Consider the following 22081-nt stretch of genomic DNA (forward strand, 5'->3'; position numbering starts at 1 on the left):
AAATCTTACCAAGTGTATTTTTCTTATTTCTAGTCAAAACATCTCATCACGCTTAAAATATGACATAATCACCTAAAAAGTAACCTTTCAGTGAGATATAAGAACTTATTTTTAGACAATAGATCTTTAAAATCTTATTGTAAGAAATCTTAACAAGATAATTTTTACTTGATCCATTGGCAGGTTTTTTTGCTCAAATTAAGCAAAAAAAATCTTAAATTAAGCCCAAAAAATCTGCCAGTGGAACAAGTTATATCTCACTGAAAAGTTACTCTTTAGGTCAGGGGTGTCAAACTCATTTTAGTTCAGGGGCCACATCAGCCTAATATGATATAAAGTGGGCCGGACCAGTAAAATAATATAAATAATAGGATAAGAACTGATAAATAATGTCAACTCCAAAGTTTTCTCTATGTTTTTGAGGGAAAAAAGTAAAATTCCATAATGAAAATATAATGAAAAATCTACGAACCGTGCTTGAACACAACATGAATCTGAAAATTTTTAAGAAAAATAAGTGGAATTTTAAAAATATTACGCCTTAGTTTATCATTTATACATGTGCATCACAACTTACAGATCACAGTCGATCTACAAATACATATGACATTAAACAACAGGCGGAATATTTTCAAAATTCCACATACTTCTGTGAAGACATTTCAGGTTGTTCGTATTTGTTCAGGTTATTATACATTTTTGTGTAATTTAACTTTTTTACAGGGTGGGGAAGCAAAATTTACAATATTTTGAGGCAGGGATTGAAAGACAGTGTATGACCAATTAGTTTATTGAAAGTCATGAGAATTTATTTGCCACAAGAAAATTGACATAATAGAAAATGTTTTTATTCTATGTGTCCTCCTTCTTTCTCAATAACTGCCTTCACACGCTTCCTGAAACTTGCGCAAGTGTTCCTCAAATATTCGGGTGACAACTTCTCCCATTGTTCTTTAATAGTATCTTTAAGAAAGTTGACATTGCTGTGTGATGTTCTATTCGTAGCATGTTCTAAAACACCCCAAATAGCAGAATCCAGAGGGTTTAGATCTGGACTAGAAGGCGGCCATAAACATGATTCCCAAAAATTGCTAAAGTTGGATTTGTTGCTGTTGTCAACAAGTGTTTTGGTGTTCTTGTGTAAGATTTTAACTTCAAATCATATTTTACTGCATTTCTAACGGTCTTGTTGTCTACCTCAAGTTCAATTGCCATTTTTCTCATGGATTTGGTTGGATCCTTTAGGATTTTGGATTTGAGAGCTTTAATAAAAGCTTTGGTACGTTTTTTGTTGCTTCCTCCACTTCCAGACTTTCTGGTAATAGTTTTGCTCATAGTCATTCTCTTCTTTCCATTATAAACAGTCTTTATGGACACTCCAACTATTTTTGAAATCTCCTTTGGTGTGACGAGTGCATTCAGCAAATCACACACTCTTTGACGTTTGCTTTCCTGATTACTCATATGGGCAAAAGTTTCTGAAAAGGTATGGATAATAGTGTTAGGTATGATTATGACATCAATATATGTTTGGTTTCAAAACAATTGACGTGGTGCCTGCTGAGAAAAAACAACTAAATGTTCATTGTAAATTTTGCTTCCCCACCCTGTACACTAAAACAAAGACGAAAATTTTCAAGATTTATAGATTATTATGATAGTATTTTACTGGTTCTGACCCACTTTAGATAAAACTGACCTAAAATGGTTTGAACATCCTTGATTGTTAATATTTTCAGTGTAATTTTTGCATTTCACTGATTCATCCCACGGGCCAGATTGGACCCTTTGGCGGGCCGGATTTGGCCCCCGGGCCGCATGTTTGACACCTGTGCTTTAGGTGATTATGTCATATTTTAAGTGTGATGAGATATTTTGACTAGAAATGAGAAAAATACACCTGGTAAGATTTGGATTTTTTGCAGTGCACAAATGTGGATGTCATGCATGAAATGGTTAAATACAGGAAAGGACTCATAGCCGTCGAGTAACATGGCTCCTAAATTCTTCCAAATTTGTAGAAGTGGACGTGTAACCCGGTCTGCAGGCCACATGGGCATGGTGTCCTTCGCTGCAGAACAGAATGCTATTAATTTAATCATCTCATCTAGGAGCTTGGTCTGCAGAGGGTAGGGATTGACTCCATGTCCGAGACTGAACGTGTCCTTCTCTGCTTTAATCAGCTGTATATTCTCAGGGGGTTGCTTTTGTTATTCACACAACAACATCCCTCAAGGACAACAGGACAACAGTTGTCCCACGCCACACCCCTTTGTTTACTGTTGTTATTGTTATTATTAGTCTGGGCATGCTTCGGTGCAACTCGGTACCTACTTTATTGCGCAATCCAGAGCCTCTGTATTCTGGGGGCAACTGAACCCAGGGAAAACCTAACGCTGGAGAACGAGAGGACTACTCCACCCACGCACACGTGCACATAAACACATCGCACATACGTCACACATACATTTCAGGTGCTATAAGTATAGGAGCTGTGTTTACATGTCACATAGGCCAAGTGGAAATGTACTGTCCTTCCATGTTCAAACCATATACAGACTTTTTTTATAATTATGGTAGTGGAAAAAAGTATTCAGACATCCTTAAAATCTCAAATATTATCTGGAAATATTTGTGGGAATATATTTTTTTTGAGTTGGAAAGTGTGGGTGCATCTGACAGACACAAATAAAAGGAAATTATTTCTTTTTTTTTTCATTGTTAACAAAAAAAATAAAAAATAAAAAACTAATTAGATAGTTTCAACATGTTCTACCTTAAATGTGATTGCATATTTTTAGGGATGCACAGTAACTATCGGCACCAATAATTATATAATAATAATAAATCTAAATCACACATTTCACCAGTACACAGTGCACGTTGTTGTTTTTGGTTTGTTTTGGGTTTTTTTGTTTGTTTGTTTCTTAACACTAGCAGCAAAATTATTGGTTGAATTCCTACCAGATTGGGTTTATCAATTACCAGCGACCCAGAATAGATCTCATTACATTTTGGGAGAAGTAGATCAATGTTAAAATTTTTTATGAATTTTTAAAATCTTTTTTCCCCCATTTATTTATAATGGGCGAAATTTCAAATGTCTATAAAAACAGCAATTTTGTTTCAATTTACTTCAAACTTGGCACATATATAGACGCATAGATGTGATGACATCAGCTGGATCAATGCCAAAATAAGCTACTATATGTGCGAGGGGCGGAGTTTGTTGTGCCTGGCACCACTTGTTTTACTATTAACTGAGTTTTATCACTGACTTGAAATAATAACACTGGTCAACAACAAATTTATTGTTTAAGTTGTTTGAGCTGATTTAGGATCATTTTGGTGTGCTGAATCCAAAAATCACATTAATTTTGCTCAATCAGGTCAACTTTCTGAACTATGCTACATATTGGCTTTTTAACATTTTGGCATTTTCACATCATATGATACAAAATTCTTTCATATTTCTTGCAATAAACGTGTTCTGAAGATTTTACTTTTGCCAATTTATGATTAATGGTTTTTTTTAATATTACAGGTGAATGAAATGGCTTCGACTAGAAGATCTTGCAAAAATAAGCCTGACGTATTCTGCTATATCTGCAGTGAATACACCATTGTACCTAACAGGAATCAAGTCACAAGTTTCATAAAGTGTGCTTACCAATCTTATTTTGGTATTAATTATTATATTTTCTGAGAAGATCAAATTTTTCAAAATCAAATTAGCAAAAAATCCTGACCTGATTGAGAAAAACAGATGTCATTTTTGGATTTAGTGGTGCAAAATGGTCCTAATTAAGTTGAAAAAACCTAGACAACTTGCAAAAAACACTTTTTTGTAACCCAGTGTAATAAAAGAATTTGAAGAATGGGAACTATTATTGTTTGTTATCAGTATCACTTACGAGAAGCAGGAAGTTATCGGTTATCGTCTTGGTTGTAAAAAACAGTTATCGTGCATCCCTAATTATCTTGCAAAAAAATACAATAAAAAATCCAAAGTTCAATGTGAAATGCCTCTTAGCATTCGTCTATATGAGTACACAGAGCTGTATGCATGTATGGGTGTACTGCAAAGAGGAAGCGGTAGGCAGAGGAAGTATGCACATGTGCATTCCGGCATGCATCGAGCGTGACAGGACGAATGGCACTTCACAGATATTATTCCACAAATAGAACAAGACAGTGTGTACACATAAATCAAAGCACAGACACACACACACACACACAGAGGGAAACTTACTGTGTTTTTCTGTGCCACCATGTCCTGTAATAACACAGTAACGTACATGTGAGGATGGACTGTAACAGTATGTTTGGATTATTGCGTAAACTTGTTTTTTTCCCTCCTTCATAACCAGCTGTTGAAGCGGCCCACAAACACATCACGCTGTCCACTTTGCACACATGCCAGTCTGGAAATAACTGAGAGGATCACTTTGTTCTGAGGAAGCACTTGGTAATGTCACCCCTGCGCTTTAGCGACCTCGACACTCCATTCAGGAAGGTGTGCGTGTGCGCGTACCTTCAGCGACTGGGCCGTGTCTGGGTCGGTGTCATGGTACAGGATGACGTTGTTGGCCATGTCGAAGCTCTCTCTCACACCCAGATGGTAGAACAAGGAGGGCTGTCGAAAAACGTCGCTCATGTCGACGACGGCGATGTCTGGAAGGAGAAAAAAATAGTTATGATGAAAATAACACACAGGTGGAACATGTTTTGGGTCACCTTAGTGCTCAGCAGTATGGACAAAAAATTAAATATGTCATAGAATAGATTATCAATTGTAATCAGGTGCTTTCAGGCTGCCCCTTGCACATGTTGTACCTTATTTTTGTATCGATCGCTTCTTGATAACTTCTCTCTGATTCAGTTTCTATGCTCCATATATCTGGAACAAACTACCAGAAAATATCAGGTCTGCTGAGAGTCTGAGTTCTTTTAAGTCAAGGTTAAAGACTCACCTGTTCACTGCTGCCTTTGACTAAAAGGCTTTTGACTTTTTAAATTTTATATTCTCTTTGAAACTCTGCACTGCAACTTTTACTTTAATATGTGTGTGTTTTTATTTTTATTTTATTTTATTGTATTTTTTTTTTTTTTTTTTGATTTTGTGTTGTTTTCTTACTTGCTGTTTTTAATCACCTTTTACATGTTTCTTTTATAATGTTTTAAATGTGTTTCTTTTTGTTTCTTTTATTTCAATGTCCTGTGTGAAGCACCTTGAATTGCCTTGTTGCTGAAATGTGCTATACAAATAAACTTGCCTTGCCTTGATGTCATCATGTCTGTGCCTGTGCTGATGTCAGCATATCAATTGCCTCTATATATGTGCCAAGTTTGAAATAAATTGATTCTTTGTTTATCTTGAGTCGCCAGTGGCTGTTTGGGTCTTTAAGGGTGAAAAGACACACAAAAAACTGAACTAAACAGGTTCTAAAGGTTAAAGTCACTACTTAGTGTGACCCCTGACCCCATGTCAAGAGGCAGCACCAACTCTTAGAAACATCTAACAAGTCTTGAATGGAACCTGGTATAAAACATCAGAAAATTAATGCAACAAGTGGTTCCAGGCACAACAAACCCCGCCCCTCACATGGATTGTAGCTTATTTTGGCATCGATTGAACTGATGTCATCTTGTCTATGCGTGTGCTGATGTCAGCATATTAATTGCCTCGATATATGTGCCAAGTTTGAAGTGAATTAAAAGAAAATTCATGTTTTTATAGACGTGAAATTTCACTCAGTATAAGTAGGAAAAAAAAAGATTTAAAAATTCATAAAAATTAGAACTTTGACCTTCTCCCAAAATTTAATGACATCTATTCTGGGTCACTGGCAGTCTATAAACCCAATCTGGTATGAATTCAACCAATAGTTTTGCTGCTATCAACATTTGAAATTTCACCCATTACAAGTAAATGGGAAAAAAAAAAGATTTAAAAAATTCATTTAAAAAATTGGAACTTTGACCTGCTGTTCCAAAACAAAAACAATACCCCTTGCCTCTCGGGGTAACAAATACCTGCCACATACAACTCGTAGAAGGGGGGGGGGTCTTAAAAAAATCACTTTCATTTTGCATTTACTATACATTACATTACATGCACCCCTCTTTTCTTCTGTCATACAATTCAAAATATCACCCAACAAGCTATTTAATTTTTTTTTCTGCCATTATATCACCTTTAATCCTCCTTAATCTGCACATTTACACTGAGGACTTTTGCGATTATTTAACTGCAGTGGCTAACATAATGACTGCGATTTGATCAATTGTGCAGAACAAAAAATAAGCAAGATGGGCTCTGGTGTTGAATGGAAAGTTTACAATTACTTTAGAGCTACAGGAAAGCATTACAACAAGAAGAAAAGCGTGTTTTAGTCTGGCTTGACATCAGTAAAAACAAGTATGCTATCACTTGTTCTGAGCCACAGAACAGATGCAATGATCAGTGCGCTATGAAAAACAGGAACTGTAAGTCAGTTCAGAGAAAACAGGAATAAACATGTAGAGGCACATTCATTTAGTAGGGAGGCGCTCCTCTGAAAGCTGTAAGTACATACCTGAGATGTACTGCACTGTTATGGTAGTCTAGTGGGAATTTAGGTTAGGATACAAAACACTTGCTCCTGTTTAACATGATTTTAAGATGCACTACTATGCAAAAGCTGTTGTCCACATATATGTATTTGTCAGTTTCTGTTTTAAGATGCAATCTGGATATATGTGAAGTATATACAGCAGTAAAATCAAAAGTTTCACAGAAAAAACACGTTCTATAAACCAAAGTGGTTGCATTTAGTAGGTAGGACCTGCCTTTAAATGTTCAGAATTATTATCCCACCCCCAAAGAGGAGGCAAGGGGTATCATTTTTGGTTCGGTTTGTTTCTTTGTTAACACTTTAGCGGCAAAACTATTGGTTGAATTCAAACCAAATTGGGTTTATAGATTGTCAGTGACCCAGAATAAATGTGAATACATTTTGGGAAAAGTAGGTCAAAGTTTGTATGAATTTTTTTCATCTTTTTTTTTTTCTCATTTACTTAAACTAGGCGAAATTTCACACATCTACGAAAACAGTAGATGGTTTGAGTTGCCGGTGGCTGTTTGGGTCTTTATGGGTGAAAAGACACACAAAAAAAACCGAACTAAATGGGTTCTAAAGGTTAAAGTCACTCTCTAGTGCACAGGTGTCAAACATGCGGCCCGGGGGCCAAATCCGGTCCGCCAAAGGATCCAATCTGGCCCGTGGGATGGATTTGTGAAATACAAAAATTACACTGAAGATATTAACAATCGAGGATGTCAATCATTTTAATTCAGATTCCACATACAGACCAATCAGATCTCAAGTGGATCAGAACCAATAAAATACTATCATATTAAACCTATAAATACTGAAAACAGCAAATTTTCTCTTTTAGTGTAAAAAAGTACAATTACATGAAAATGTTTGTATTAAAAAACTGTTATTTTACAAAAAATGTGAATAACCTGAAATCTCTTAAGATAAGTAAATGCAATTTTACCATTACTCTGCCTGTTATTAAATGTTTTGCGTGTGTGTAATTATAATGTCAGTTGTAATGCACATGTATAAATGATAAACTGATAATCTGAGGCAGAATATTGTTAAAATTGCAGTTGTTTTTCCAGTTGTTCATGTTATTCTGTTTTTTGAAGATGTTAACATTATCACAATTTAATTTTCCTTTTTTTCACTGTTATTATTTTACTGGTCCGGCCCACTTGAGATCAAATTGGACTGAATGTGGCCCCTGAACTAAAATGAGTTTGACACCCCTGCTCTAGTGTGACCATTGATTCACCAGTAAAACCCATGGAGTTGGATCAATGAAAGTGAATGGAGGCACTTGTTTTTATGTTCAGTTATTGATATATTTTCCTGGAAAAGTCCCTTTTTCTTTAGTTTTTTCTCTTTTTGATATAATAACCCTCAAACGTAATATCAGAATGATGATTAAAGTACATGATCAGATAATTAAATATAGGAAAACAACTGGTTTTCACTGAAAAAATGCCAAATACAGAGGATAATATAATAAATGGTGATAAATCACTTAAAAAAGGTTAAATAGAAAGAAAAATTAATTTGGGAACTGGCCTAAAAGTAGCACTGGGTCTTTATGGTTTAAAGCTGTGCACATTTACTGTATTTTTTTATTACATGTGAAGGACAGAGAATAAGAAATAAATACATGTGCTCATTTCAACCCTGCAAAACAAGAAACCTAGAGGGTGGACCTTTGCACAATACTGTCTATATTACTGAATAAAAACTGCAGATCAGATACGCATGGAAAATACCGTGGTAACTTCACAGTAGTCCTGTAGCCTAAAACCAAATGCAGATCTAGTAACATCAACATAAGATGCATTCCATACACTGTGGATCATATCCCCTTAAGCCTTTCATTATCCTACTGGCAGCTCTCCACCACTTATGTTATTAGTTACAGGAATACGACAAAGAATGCACGCACTGAAACTCATTATGGTGGTACTTTAGCTCTGAAACTCCTCAAAATCTTAGCGTTAGATTTGCCTATTTGACTTAAAACGTCATATTGGTATAACTCATCTGTCCCCGTGTTGTCTTCAGCTGAGGTGAAGACAACATAAGACGGGATAATCATCTGTCAATTAAAAGCTTTTGAGACAGTGTCGAGTGTCGTCTTTTCCATCTGAGTAGGTGGCAGCTTTTTGGTGAAGACAGACTGATGGATTATATGATTAGGTAATTGTTGGCACTAGAGAAAAAAATGAAGCTCAAACAATGATGGGTGTCAAACAGAATCAAATAACGCTCCTATGGGCCTTAATGTATTCCATGTGTGCCCTCTAAAATAAAACTGGAACTGGAGGTGACTTCCATGTAATGTTTATTTACAGATCTGCACTATCATTAACCCATAAAGACCCAAACATCCACCAGCGACCAAAACCATCTACTGATCTAAACTGTTGGTCCACTAATCCTAGAAATACACGTAAATAATTGGTACAAAAATACAGTTTGTCATCTTTTCATGGTCATCAGATATGACCCATTTGGACGTTCAGAGGATCCATAGTTACCGTGGCAACACAGTCATCTTCTACAACATTGATTCCCCAGTAAAACCCATGGAGGTTGTACATGGTTGTTCAGGTTATTAACATGTTATTGTTCACACATCATAATGTTATTTTAGTTTTTTTTCACACTAAAACACAGACAAAATGTTATTATTATCATTATTTATAGGTTATTATGTTATTAACCCTCCGGTATCCCATCCACCAAGGCCCCTACTAAGCACCAAGTGTGCGTTTTTTGCACACTTGTGGAATAATGTCAAAAAAAACTTTCATACAGTTTGTTTTTAATTCTTTTACACTTTTTTCTATTTCATCAACTTGAGCCGTAAATAAAAATACCAAATTCTCAATAACTGTCATATTTTTTAACCCTTTAAATGCTGTGTTTATAATGTAAACAAACCGTTTTTTTGGATACAAAAACAAAATATATATATATATTTTTTTTCAATATACTACATAATAATTGGTTCACATATTATTTGATTTTTTTCATCCTGGCATATGTTAATGATTACCTCCAATATTGGTTAATTTGCATTATTATTTTTGGCGCTAGGTGAAATGTTCAAACATACTAGCATCTGTCACCAAGTGTGCGTAAAATGCACACCTATAAATCAAACTATTAAATATTGTATATTGATTTATTTTTCTGCTCTAATTTGATTTTATTTTTGTAAATCAAGGTCAGCCCTAATCACACATATCAAATGGAAGAAATAGTGCATTTTAGGCACACTTGGGAGACAGATGCTAGTCTTGTAATTTTCTTTTGTTTACAATGTGAAAATTTTAGTTGGTGGCCAGAATTTTAAAGATCATGCAAAAATGAACAACTTTTGAATTCTAACCTTATTTAAATTGTGAAAAATAATATGAAGTTTTTTTAAAATGAAGTGCAAAGTGTGCCTAAAAAGCGCACCCGAATACCAGAGGGTTAATTTACTGGTCTGACCCATGCGAGATCATATTGGGCTGTACACAGGTTCATAAACTCATGCACTTTACGTCATAATACTGAATTTACAGCCAGATGCAGTTTATCAATACAACAGACAAAAGGTCAAAGGTCAGGTTTACACTCCACTGTCTAAATCTCACACAGGTTATTTGGATATTCAGGTCTAGATGTGGTCCTCTAGTATCTTCCTATATGCTTTTGTCAAAAATAAAAGCAACAAATGTTCAAAATAACAGTTATTTTCAACATTTTTCTGTCATTGTCTAAAGCAGAGGTGTCAAACTCAATTTATTTCAGTAAAAGTACAATTTTAACAATTTTAAGCCTCAGTTTCTCATTTAAACATGTACATTACAACTTACAGCTCATAGTGGAGCTACTGGATTTACAGCCAGATGCAGTTTATTAATACAACAGACAAAAGGTCAAAGGTCAGGTTTACACTCCACTGTCTAAATCTCACACAGGTTATTTGGATATTCAGGCCTAGATGTGGTCCTCTAGTACCGTCTGTTTACTTTTTTATGACTTATATATAAAGCAAATAGGCCATTATTTCAACATTATGGTCTTGCAGTTTAAACGGCACCACATTGTACTTCAATTGACAGTTTTATTTTCTAAAAACAATAGAAATACATCATTTCTACACACAAATCTGGTTTTGTTCACATACTCTTCCTGTAAGAACTACAGCTATATTTGATTCAGTCGTTAACACAAAAATCTTTTCAAATAAAGAACTTTGCATTGTATTGTCACTTACAGTTCTTTTATGTTGCAATTTTACTACTTTTTGGGGTTAATTCTACGGTCATTTTTACAGTGTAGAGAAAAACTGTATTTGGGAACTGACACAAATGTCACACTGGGTCCTTTTGGGTTAAATGTTTTAGTGAATCTCAGCTCTCAGGAGGATGTGGATGGCTGCAATCAGGAACTTTTAATTACACTTTAACCCTTTCATGCATGAATTATGACAAACCTTAATCATGATTTTCCCCCCTGTTTTTATTCCTTTTTAGGCATGAAAAAAATGCAATTGACAGCTTTTTATGAACCTATTTTTCATGGAGCTGCAAAAATGTCCACTCAAATGGATACGATGCGTTTAACCCTTTCATGCACGAATTATGAGAACCTTAATCAAGATTTTTTTCCTGAGTGTTTTTATTCTTCTTTAGGCATGAAAAAAACAATGTCATTGATTTTTCTGTTTTTTGGTTTTTGATTTTTTGTTTGTTTTTTATGAACCTATTTTTCATGGAGTTACAAAAATGTCCACTCAGCTGGACACCGTTTGTTTAATTTTTGAAGCTCAGAAACATGTATTTACAGACATACTGTGTGAAAACTATTAAATAAAAGCATTTTTAACCTCCTGAGACCCAGCAATACATTTTTGTCCTCTGTAGGGGACAAAAGTTTGACAGTTTTACTTAAAAAAAATGCTGTCCGTTGTAAAGGACATCCAAGCCCGGATTAACCATATGGGCAACTGGGCAATTGCCCAGGGGCCCACGACCTCTGAAGGGCCCTGGGTAGCTCGGGCATAACGAAAATATCTGGTTATCTTTGGTTTATAAATGAAACTGTCCGCAAAAAGTGTTCTTAAATAAATACTGGATACTTTGGAAATGGTTTCTTATTTATTTTTTTCTGAAAATGGAGGACACTTCCCTCTCTTTCTAATGTAGTGGATCAATTTTAGATTATACTGATGCTCATGTGTTTTGTTTTCATATCATCATATGCAAGTGAGTGGCCTTGACAAGAGGCTATAGTGGTGCACTTGTAGTTCTACGAGCATTTACACATTTGTACATCAAAATGCATTTGATGATAGTTAGATATTGAAGTATGGGGTATATTTACATATATTCCTGGAACTTATTCTGTATTTTGCCAGATTACAGGGATCCTGGGGTTGTGATGATGGGGCCCTTGAGTATTGTTGCCCAGGGTACAATGAAGTGTTACTCTGGCCCTGAGGACATCCCATTAAAAAAAATAAATAAATAAAAATAATTTTTTAAAAATGAAAAAAAAAAACCAAACAAAAGGGAAAAAAAACTGTTGTATTATGTAGTTTCCAATCAAGACAATTGTTTAATGGAAAAAAGCAAAAAATTTCACTTTCCTGGGTCTCAGGAGGTTAATATTGCTAATCTGATGTTTTCTCACATTTGAACATACTATAATACTAGTTATTACTCACTCAGATAATATGCAAAAAAAAAAAAAAAACTCTGTTAATTACAGTCTAATAACAATTAGTAATTGATTTAGTTAAAAGAAAGGAAAGTTACAGGAATGTCAGTATATGGGATGATGCATGAGTGTCCACTGTGTTGGCTGAAACTAAAACAACAAAACACACAAATATATAAGAGAACAGCTAGAGAATAACTGTCCACTGTAGTGACCACTACGCATGAAAGGGTTAATTTTTGAAGCAAAGAAACATGTATTTACTGATATACAGAGAAAACTATGAAATATAAACACTTTTAATACAGCTAATCTGATGTTTTCTCATATTTAAACATACTCTAATACTAGTTATTACTCACTTCATGGAGATAATATACAAAAAAAAACATTTTGTTAAAGAAAAAATGATAATTACAGTCTAATAACAATTAATTTACTCTCAAACATGTTACTGCAGATCAGGTTTATCAAGAACAGCAAAGTTACATATGCATAAGTGTCCACTGTGTTGGCTGATATGGAACTAAAACAACCAAACCCATGAATGTACTAGAAGCACTCGGAGAGCGCAGACCTCCGCCAAGGCTGATCAGTGGCCCCCCCCCGCGGGCCCCCCCACGCCAAGGAGGTTATGTTTTTGCCAGGGTTTGTTTGTTTGTCTGTTTGTTTGTTTGTTTGTTTGTTTGTTTGTTTGTTTGTCTGTCCGTTAGTGTGCAACATAACTCAAAAAGTTATGGACAGATTTTGATGAAATTTTCTGGTCTGCGCCCCCCCCCCCGTGGGCCCCCCCACCCCCGATCACCACCAAAATTTAATCATTTCTTCCTTATCCCATTTCCAACAAACCCTGAAAATTCCATCCAAATCTGTCCATAACTTTTTGAGTTATGTTGCACACTAACGGACAAACAAACAAACAAACAAACAAACAAACAAACAAACCCTGGCAAAAACATAACCTCCTTGGCGGAGGTAACAAGAGAACAGCTGGAGAAGAACTGTCCACTGTAGTGACCAGTATGCATGTAAGGGTTAACCAATCCACCTGGGAGATTTCCAACACCCACACCCACACTCATAGTCACACACCTGCATCGTAGAAACTATCCAGGACAGATGTTTCTCCAAAGTCCAGTCTTCCAAACGTCACCGTGGTCAGCAGTGCGCTCTCTGCGTCACAGGCTCTCTGCAGACACTGGAGCGCCCCAGACTCCGGACTGCTGGCCATCACCGACTTCATCCCGTCATTCAGGACGTACACCACCCTTAGGGACCTCTGCTTGGTCGGCGGACAGGGGCTGGACACGTCCACCCTATCCCGGTCTCGGTCTCGCTCTAGGGCGCACGCTCCGACCGGGTGTTCCCCGACCATGTCCACGACCTGCGAGTTCTGCACCGACTCCATGATTTAAAAAAAAACCTACAAAAACACTACCTTTACCTCCTTCCTTTCCCTTTCTGTCCTCCTCTCTCTCTCTCTCTCCCTCCCTCTGTGCCCTGGTCGGTGTCTTCTCCTCCGTCTAGTCCTCCTCTCGCTCACTCGTCCAGCACCTGGACTCCACGGAGACGAGCGCGTCCGAGTTTGTCCACCCGCATTTCCGCATCATTAACCCACATCAGCCTCCAATTATCTCGCACCAAAAAGTCCGCTTCACCCAGACTGGATCCGACTAGTTCCTGGAGAGAAGGAAGGACATGCAGGTCTGCGCGCTCCTGGGTTCTTCCGTGGATGAAAACCGTTTTACGCACGACGCCTTCGGTCCAGTCTGAAACTTTATCTGCGTCTGGAAATAGAAAACAGCCTGTCCCTCTGATCTGCGTCCTCTACTGGGACTGCCAGGGTGGCAGACTTACTCTTTTTACACTCCTGTCCATCTCTGGTCGTGGGTTTTGTCAATAATTAATCTACATTATGCATATAAGCAGGTTCATAAAGCTCATAATAGTGGATTTACAGCCAGATGCAGTTTATCAACACAACAGACAGAGGTCAAAGGTCATTATTTATTTATTTTTTATTTGGATATTCAGGCCTAGATGTGGTTCTTTAGTCGTTCTCCAGGATCTTGTCAAAAATAAAAGTAACAAATGTAAAAAAAAAAAAAAAAAAAAAAAAAAAAAAAATTCAACATTTTTAGGTGTAAAAGTACAATTTTAACAATTTTAAGCCTCAGTTTCTCATTTACACATGTACATTACAACTTACAGGTCATAGTGGATCTACTGGATTTACAGCCAGATGCAGTTTATCAACACAACAGACAGAGGTCAAAGGTCATTATTTACTTTTTTTTATTTGGATATTCAGGCCTAGATGTGGTTCTTTAGTCTTTCTCCAGGATCTTGTCAAAGATAAAAGCAACAAATGTGGGGGGAAAAAAGAAAAATAAATATTTTTCAACATTTTTAGGTGTAAAGCAGGGGTATCAAAGACAGTTTTTTTTTTCAGTAAAAGTGCAATTTTAACAATATTATGCCTCACTTTCTCATTTACATATGTACATTACAACTTACAGGTCATAGTGGATCTACTGGATTTACAGCCAGATGCAGTTTATTAATACAACAGACAGAGGTCAAAGGTCAGGTTTACACTCCACTGTCTAAATCTCACACAGGTTATTTGGATATTCAGGTCTAGATGTGGTCCTCTAGTATCTTCCTATATGCTTTTGTCAAAAATAAAAGCAACAAATGTAAGAATTAAGTTATTTTTCAAGATATTTCTGTCATTGTAGGTGTAAACTCAGTTTATCTCAGTAATACTGGATTTACACCCAGATGCAGTTTATCAACACAACAGACAAAGGTCAAAGGTCATTATTTATTTATTTTTATTTGGATATTCAGGCCTAGATGTGGTTCTTTAGTCTTTCTCCAGGATCTTGTCAAAAATAAAAGCAACAAATGTGGGAAAAAAAAAAAAGAAATATTTTTCAACATTTTTAGGTGTAAAGCAGGGGTATCAAAGTCAGTTTATTTCAGTAAAAGTGCGATTTTAACAATATTATGCCTCACTTTCTCATTTACACATGTACATTACAACTTACAGGTCATAGTGGATCTACTGGATTTACAGCCAGATGCAGTTTATTAATACAACAGACAAAAGGTCAAAGGTCAGGTTCACACTCCACTGTCTAAATCTCACACTGGTTATTTGGATATTCAGGTCTAGATGTGGTCCTCTAGTATCTTCCAATATGCTTTTGTCAAAAATAAAAGCAACAAATGTTAGAAATAACAGTTATTTTCAATATTTTTCTGTCATTGTCTAAAGCAGAGGTGTCAAACTCAATTTATTTCAGTAAAAGTACAATTTTAACAATTTTAAGCTTCAGTTTCTCATTTACACATGTACATTACAACTTACAGGTCATAGTGGATCTACTGGATTTACAGCCAGATGCAGTTTATCAACACAACAGACAAAGGTCAAAGGTCATTATTACCTCCGCCAAGGAGGTTATGTTTTTGCCAGGGTTTGTTTGTTTGTTTGTTTGTTTGTCTATCCGTTAGTGTGCAACATAACTCAAAAAGTTATGGACAGATTTGGATGAAATTTTCAGGGTTTGTTGGAAATGGGATAAGGAAGAAATGATTAAATTTTGGTGGTGATCGGGGGTGGGGGGGCCCACGGGGGGGGGGGGGGGGGCAGACCAGAAAATTTCATCAAAATCTGTCCATAACTTTTTGAGTTATGTTCCACACTAACGGACAGACAAACAAACAAACAAACAGACAGACAGACAAACAAACCCTGGCAAAAACATAACCTCCTTGGCGTGGGGGGGCCCACGGGGGGGGCCACTGATCAGCCTTGGCGGAGGTCTGCGCTCTCCGAGTGCTTCTAGTTTGTTTGTTTGTTTGTCTGTCCGTTAGTGTGCAACATAACTCAAAAAGTTATGGACAGATTTGGATGAAATTTTCAGGGTTTGTTGGAAATGGGATAAGGAAGAAATGATTAAATTTTGGTGGTGATCGGGGGTGGGGGGGCCCACGGGGGGGCCCATTTCCAACAAACCCTGAAAATTTCATCAAAATCTGTCCATAACTTTTTGAGTTATGTTGCACACTAACGGACAGACAAACAGACAGACAAACAAACAAACAAACAAACAAACAAACAAACCCTGGCAAAAACATAACCTCCTTGGCGTGGGGGGGGCCCACAGGGGGGGCCACTGATCAGCCTTGGCGGAGGTCTGCGCTCTCCGAGTGCTTCTAGTTTATTTTTTTTATTTGGATATTCAGGCCTAGATGTGGTTCTTTAGTCTTTCTACAGGATCTTGTCAAAAATAAAAGCAACAAATGTTAAAAAAAAAAAAAAAAAAGAAATATTTTTCCACATTTTTAGGTGTAAAGCAGGGGTGTCAAAGTCAGTGTATTTCAGTAAAAGTGCAATTTTAACAATATTATGCCTCAGTTTCTCATTTACACATGTACATTACAACTTACAGGTCATAGTGGATCTACTGGATTTACAGCCAGAGGCAGTTTATTAATACAACAGACAGAGGTCAAAGGTCAGGTTTAAACTCCACTGTCTAAATCTCACACAGGTTATTTAGATATTCAGGCCTAGATGTGCTCCTCTAGTATCTTCCTATATGCTTCTGACAAAAATAAAAGCAACAAATGTTAGAAATAACAGTTATTTTCAATATTTTTCTGTCAGTGTAGGTGTAAAGCAGGGGGCTCAGACTCATTTTATTTCAGTAAAAGTGCAATTGTAACAATTTAAACATGTACATTACAACGTACAGATCATAGTGGATCTACAAAGGCATTAAATATTTAGTAACAGGCATAATATTCTTAAAATTGCACTGATTTCTCAGGTTGTTTAGATTATTGCCATTTTTTGATTATGTCATAATACTGGATTTACAGCCAGATGCAGTTTATTAATACAACACACAGAGGTCAAAGGTCAGGTTTACACTCCACTGTCTAAATCTCACACAGGTTTTTTGGATATTCAGGCCTAGATGTGCTCCTCTAGTATCTTCCTATATGCTTTTGTCAAAAAGAAAAGCAACAAATGTTAGAAATAACAGTTATTTTCAATATTTTTCTGTCAGTGTAGGTGTAAAGCAAGGGGCTCAGACTCATTTTATTTCAGTAAAAGTGCAATTTTAACAACTTACACATGTATATTACAGCTTGCAGATTATAGTGGATCTACAAAAGCATTAAATATTCAGTAACAGGCATAATATTCTTAAAATTGCACTTATTTCTGAGTTTGTTCTGATTATTCACTTTTTTATTTATGTCATAATACTGGATTTACAGCCAGATGCAGTTTATCAACACAACAGACAGAGGTCAAAAGTCATTATTTATTTTTTTTATTTGGATATTCAGGCCTAGATGTGGTTCTTTAGTCTTCCTAGAGGGTCTTGTCAAAAATAAAAGCAACAAATGTAAAAAAAAAAAAAAAAAAAAAAAAATATATATATATATATATATATATATATATATATATATATATATATATATATATATATATATATATATATATATATATATTTTTCAACATTTTTAGGTGTAAAGTAGGGGTATCAAAGTCAATTTATTTCAGTAAAAGTGCAATTTTAACAATATGATGCCTCAGTTTCTCATTTACACATGTACATTACAACTTACAGATCACAGTGGATCTACAAAGGCATTAAATATTTAGTAACAGGCATAATATTGTTAAAAAATTGTCCTTATTTCTCAGGTTGTTCATTGTTGTTTAAATTATTCACATTTTTGTTTATGTCATAATACTGGATTTACAGCCAGATGGAGTTTATCAATATAACAGACAGAGGTCAAAGGTCAGGTTTACACTCCACTGTCTAAATCTCACACAGGTTATTTGGATATTCAGGTCTACAGTAGATGTGCTCCTCTAGTATCTTCCTATATGCTTTTGTCAAAAATAAAAGCAGCAAATGTAAGAATTAAGTTATTTTTCAAGATTTTTCTGTCATTGTAGGTGTAAACTCAATTTATTTCAGTAAATGTGCAATTTTAACAATTAACACATGTACTTTACAATTTACAGATTATAATTAATCTCCAAAGACATTAAATATTTAATAACAGGTGTAACATTGTTAAAATTGCACTTAATTCTCAGGTTGTTCATCGTTGTTTAGATTATTCACATTTTTTTGTGAAAGGATAGTTTATAAATAGAGAGAAAAATGTGGATTTTTTTTTTTTTTTTTTACTATTTATAGTTTATTATGTTATTATTTCCCAGTCAAGATTGAATTTTAAGTGTCCCCTGAAACTACAGTGATGATGAAGTCTTTGTGAAGAAACTTGAATGGTAAATAAATAAATAAATAAATAAGCTCATTTCAACCCTGCAAGTACTGTATGTAAACCTTCTGCATTGTAAGCCCAGATTAGTTGAGTTTGCTTTAAAAAATTGAGAAAAGTGGTTGTCTTAAAAAAAAAAAAAAGTAATGATTAATGAACTTTTTTACTTCAAATCTTTTGCAAAATCAACTGCTTTGCATAGTTATTACATATTTTTAGTTGCAAAAATAACTATAAATCTCTTGGGGAATAGACATTTTTTGTTGTTCCAGACACTTTTTTTCCCTCTTTTGGGTCATTGTAAAAGCTGCTGACCCCTGGCCTAGACTATGTCATGTAACTTTCAGAACAGTTTGTACATCTTTCATTCACTCCTGTCCAAGTTAACAAACATCCCGGGGCTTTTACAGTAAATCTGCAACTTCCAAGTGATGTTTAAGAAATGTCACTTAAGGATTTCCAGCTGATATCTGTAGTTTTCTTCTTGTTCGCCTGTTTATTTTACCTCCATATATAACTCTTCTAAAGCTCTGCATCCTTACATTTAGGTGATTCATCCTGGCCGGCGACACCCGAAATCCAGCAACTACCCGCAAACTATATATTCAGCAGAAATGTCTTGTCGAATCTTGTCGCGTTTCACATTCCATAAAAATATTGATGATGTTGCAGGACTTGTGGGTAGTTTCAGCTGCAGTTATGACCAAACTGGGAGTTTTACTTCTTCTTTTGTTCACGCAGACCTTTAGTTAAGTAAGACTGTGCTCATTTTCCAAAGAAACAGATAATACTAAGTACTTACAGTAACAGTAAAAAGGTAAACTGAATGAAATAGTCACTGCAAAGAATGTTAAAAAAACAATAAAAGGAAACGCACATACAGTACATAATAGCATCTTTATTACACTGAAATATAAAAGTATATATATATATATTTATATATTTCACTATCCTGGAGAGAAAGGACCAACTCAAGAAAACATCTTGTAGCCTCATTTGTAGCAGTTTTCTTGTTGTCATAAAAAAAAAAGAAAAGAAAGAAAGAAAGAAAGAAAGGAAGAAAGGAAGAAAGAAAGAAAGAAAGAAAGAAAGAAAGAAAGAAAGAAAGAAAGAAAGAAAGAAAGAAAGAAAAGGATAAGTGGAGTCAGAAACAGGAAGGCCACAGTGACAGGTTGCCATAGATTCTGTGCACGTACATATTAGGAAGGGTTGGCAAACAGCCGTACATGCTCTTCACACACTCACGCATGCACTCGCAGATTTTTTTTTTATCTCAGTTTTCCTTCCAGAACTTTTCACTGACTACATTCCATAAACCCTGTCCCCAAAATGTAAAATCTCACCTAATGCTACTGCCAAAAAACTGCACCAGAGACAGGCAGATGGACATGGATACGGGTGATGTTTGGGGGCGGAGACGTGACCAGCACAGATGTGTTTTTTGTTTTTTTGTTCTTTTTTCAGATGTGTAAAAGTGCTAAAGAAAAAAAGGCATTCTTTTTTTTTTTATGTATATTTTTACTATCTCAGATGTGTTCGGTCAAATAAGTGTTTAATATGCAGTCAAATGTCAAGAGGCAGTTTGGAGTTTTATTGAAGAAATAGTTTGATAGTTTGTAAAATATGCTTATTTGTTCATTTTTGTTGTGTTTGTAACTTATAACTTAAGCTTTAAAGACATTTTTGTGGTCACCTCTAAATTAATTTTTCTCTGCATTTAACCTTTCCTAATAGATTTAGCACCATTTATTATAACATCATCCCCTGCATTTTGCATTTTTAGTGAAAATCTGTTATTTTTCTATATTTAATTCACCAACCACAGATGTTCATAAAAGCTCAGAGTGAATTTAAAGGTTATATATCAGAAAATTAAAAAAAAAAAAGAAAAATTGACTTTTTCCAACAAAATATAGCATAAACCAATCTACAGTCACTGTTATTTGTTGAATTACATGGTTTTACTGGTGAATCAGTGTTGTAGAAGATGACGGTTCTTCCACATTCACAACTAAATGGGTCATATCTGATGCCACTGCAGACAAATAATGTTGGTGCATTGACATGATTAGTGGTCCTAAAGTCGTTAAACATTAAACATAGACGGTTTTGGTATTTAAGGGTTAACACGTGCTCCCCAGCCAAACTAAAGCAACAATAATAATAATAAAAAAGTAAAGAATGATCACAAATATACATGATTTTCATTTTAAAAAATCAAAATACAGAGGATAATATTGTAATAAATGGTGATAAATCACATATAAAAGGATAAATGTAAAGAAAAATTTAAAAAAGTAATAAAAATGTCCATCCATACTCATTATCTAACTAAAAAAAATCAAATACAAATCCTAGTCTTGGGTTTGACTCCAGGTCCAGTTCTTCTCCGTGCAGAGTCTCTACAAATATAATTGAAGTGAACTTAAAAACATCTCAATTTCTCTGAACTGTGCAAATACACACACAGATGCTCTGAGACCTTCTAGTATTTTGATATAGATTTTACAGGTCTGGGACATTTAACGTGCATGTGACCTTGAGTTTGACGCCCTATAACCCTCGAAGGTCAACTCAGGACAAGTATATATATCACAAAATGTCAAACTATTCCTTTAAATAGCACCTACAGTATTAGTACTTGTCACGTTGGTTAGTTTATTTAAACTCATGTGCTTATTGTACCTCCCAAGAGTTGACATATTTGACTGCTAATTAAAAATGTATCAAGAAAAACGCTGTAGAAATGTGTCTGAACACCAGTGTTGCTGCAAATGGCTGATGCTTGGAATCACCCGCCTGCAGTGTACCATAGAAACATCAAGCTCAGTGTGTCAAAAAATGGAACTATAATGCGACAATGTGCTTCAAAATCTAATCTCTAATCTGAAACTCACACCGGACCCCCCACCCCCCCTTGACGGATGGAAACTGAAAAACTCTCACACTCTTTTCTTTCACACACAGAGATAAGAGGCGAAGGCCGCAGAGTGGACACAGAACAGCACAGAGGTCTTCTGAAACCGGGCCGAGTTCCCGGTTTCCCCTCACGCTCTGAAAGGATAAAGTACCAGTGAGGTCAGTGGCGGCGGCGGCGGCTCTGTGTTGTCGTTCTGTAACCGTGGCAACACACAGCGACATGCTGAGGTCGGTACCGGTGGCACAGCGAGCTCTGACTAAACAGCAGTAAACGTAACAGAGAAGCCTCTTAAAACTCAAAAGTAAAACACAGAAGTAAACGCAGGATAAGGCGGGGATGTATAGTTTCTGAAAGGGGGTCGTCGTGATCATTTGGCACAGACGTCGATTTGGCTGAAATGTCTCGGCCAGCGGTGAGAGTGTGGTCGAACGCTGGCATCTGATGTGGCGATCAAACGGGCAGATGAGGATGCTTTAGGTTTCATTTCGACAGGTTCTTCTTTATGTGCTCTACTTCCATCTGGAACGGAAAAAAAAAAAAA

At 35.7% G+C, this 22081-nt stretch overlaps 2 protein-coding genes across 3 annotated transcripts in view; both read right to left on the reverse strand.

The window, feature by feature from the left end:
- Nucleotides 1-14055, reverse strand: part of map3k15 (mitogen-activated protein kinase kinase kinase 15) — a 71210-nt gene extending 57155 nt beyond the window's left edge. Inside the window, exons 1-3 of the mRNA XM_030123529.1 lie at nucleotides 13386-14055; nucleotides 4535-4674; nucleotides 4253-4276 (exon numbers count right to left, since the gene is read on the reverse strand). Coding sequence (XP_029979389.1) covers nucleotides 4253-4276; nucleotides 4535-4674; nucleotides 13386-13701 — 480 coding nt within the window. The 5' untranslated portion in view covers nucleotides 13702-14055. The remainder of the gene's footprint in view (nucleotides 1-4252; nucleotides 4277-4534; nucleotides 4675-13385) is intronic.
- A 6860-nt stretch (nucleotides 14056-20915) lies between these two features.
- The window catches only part of sh3kbp1 (SH3-domain kinase binding protein 1), a 62686-nt gene continuing 61520 nt past the window's right edge, over nucleotides 20916-22081 (reverse strand). For both annotated transcript variants that reach the window (XM_030123531.1, XM_030123530.1), the window contains one exon: nucleotides 20916-22059. In XM_030123531.1, the coding sequence (XP_029979391.1) occupies nucleotides 22021-22059 (39 nt within the window). In that variant the 3' untranslated portion in view covers nucleotides 20916-22020. The remainder of the gene's footprint in view (nucleotides 22060-22081) is intronic.

This window comes from Sphaeramia orbicularis, chromosome 20, assembly GCF_902148855.1.
Source record: "Sphaeramia orbicularis chromosome 20, fSphaOr1.1, whole genome shotgun sequence".
Lineage (NCBI taxonomy): Eukaryota > Metazoa > Chordata > Actinopteri > Kurtiformes > Apogonidae > Sphaeramia > Sphaeramia orbicularis.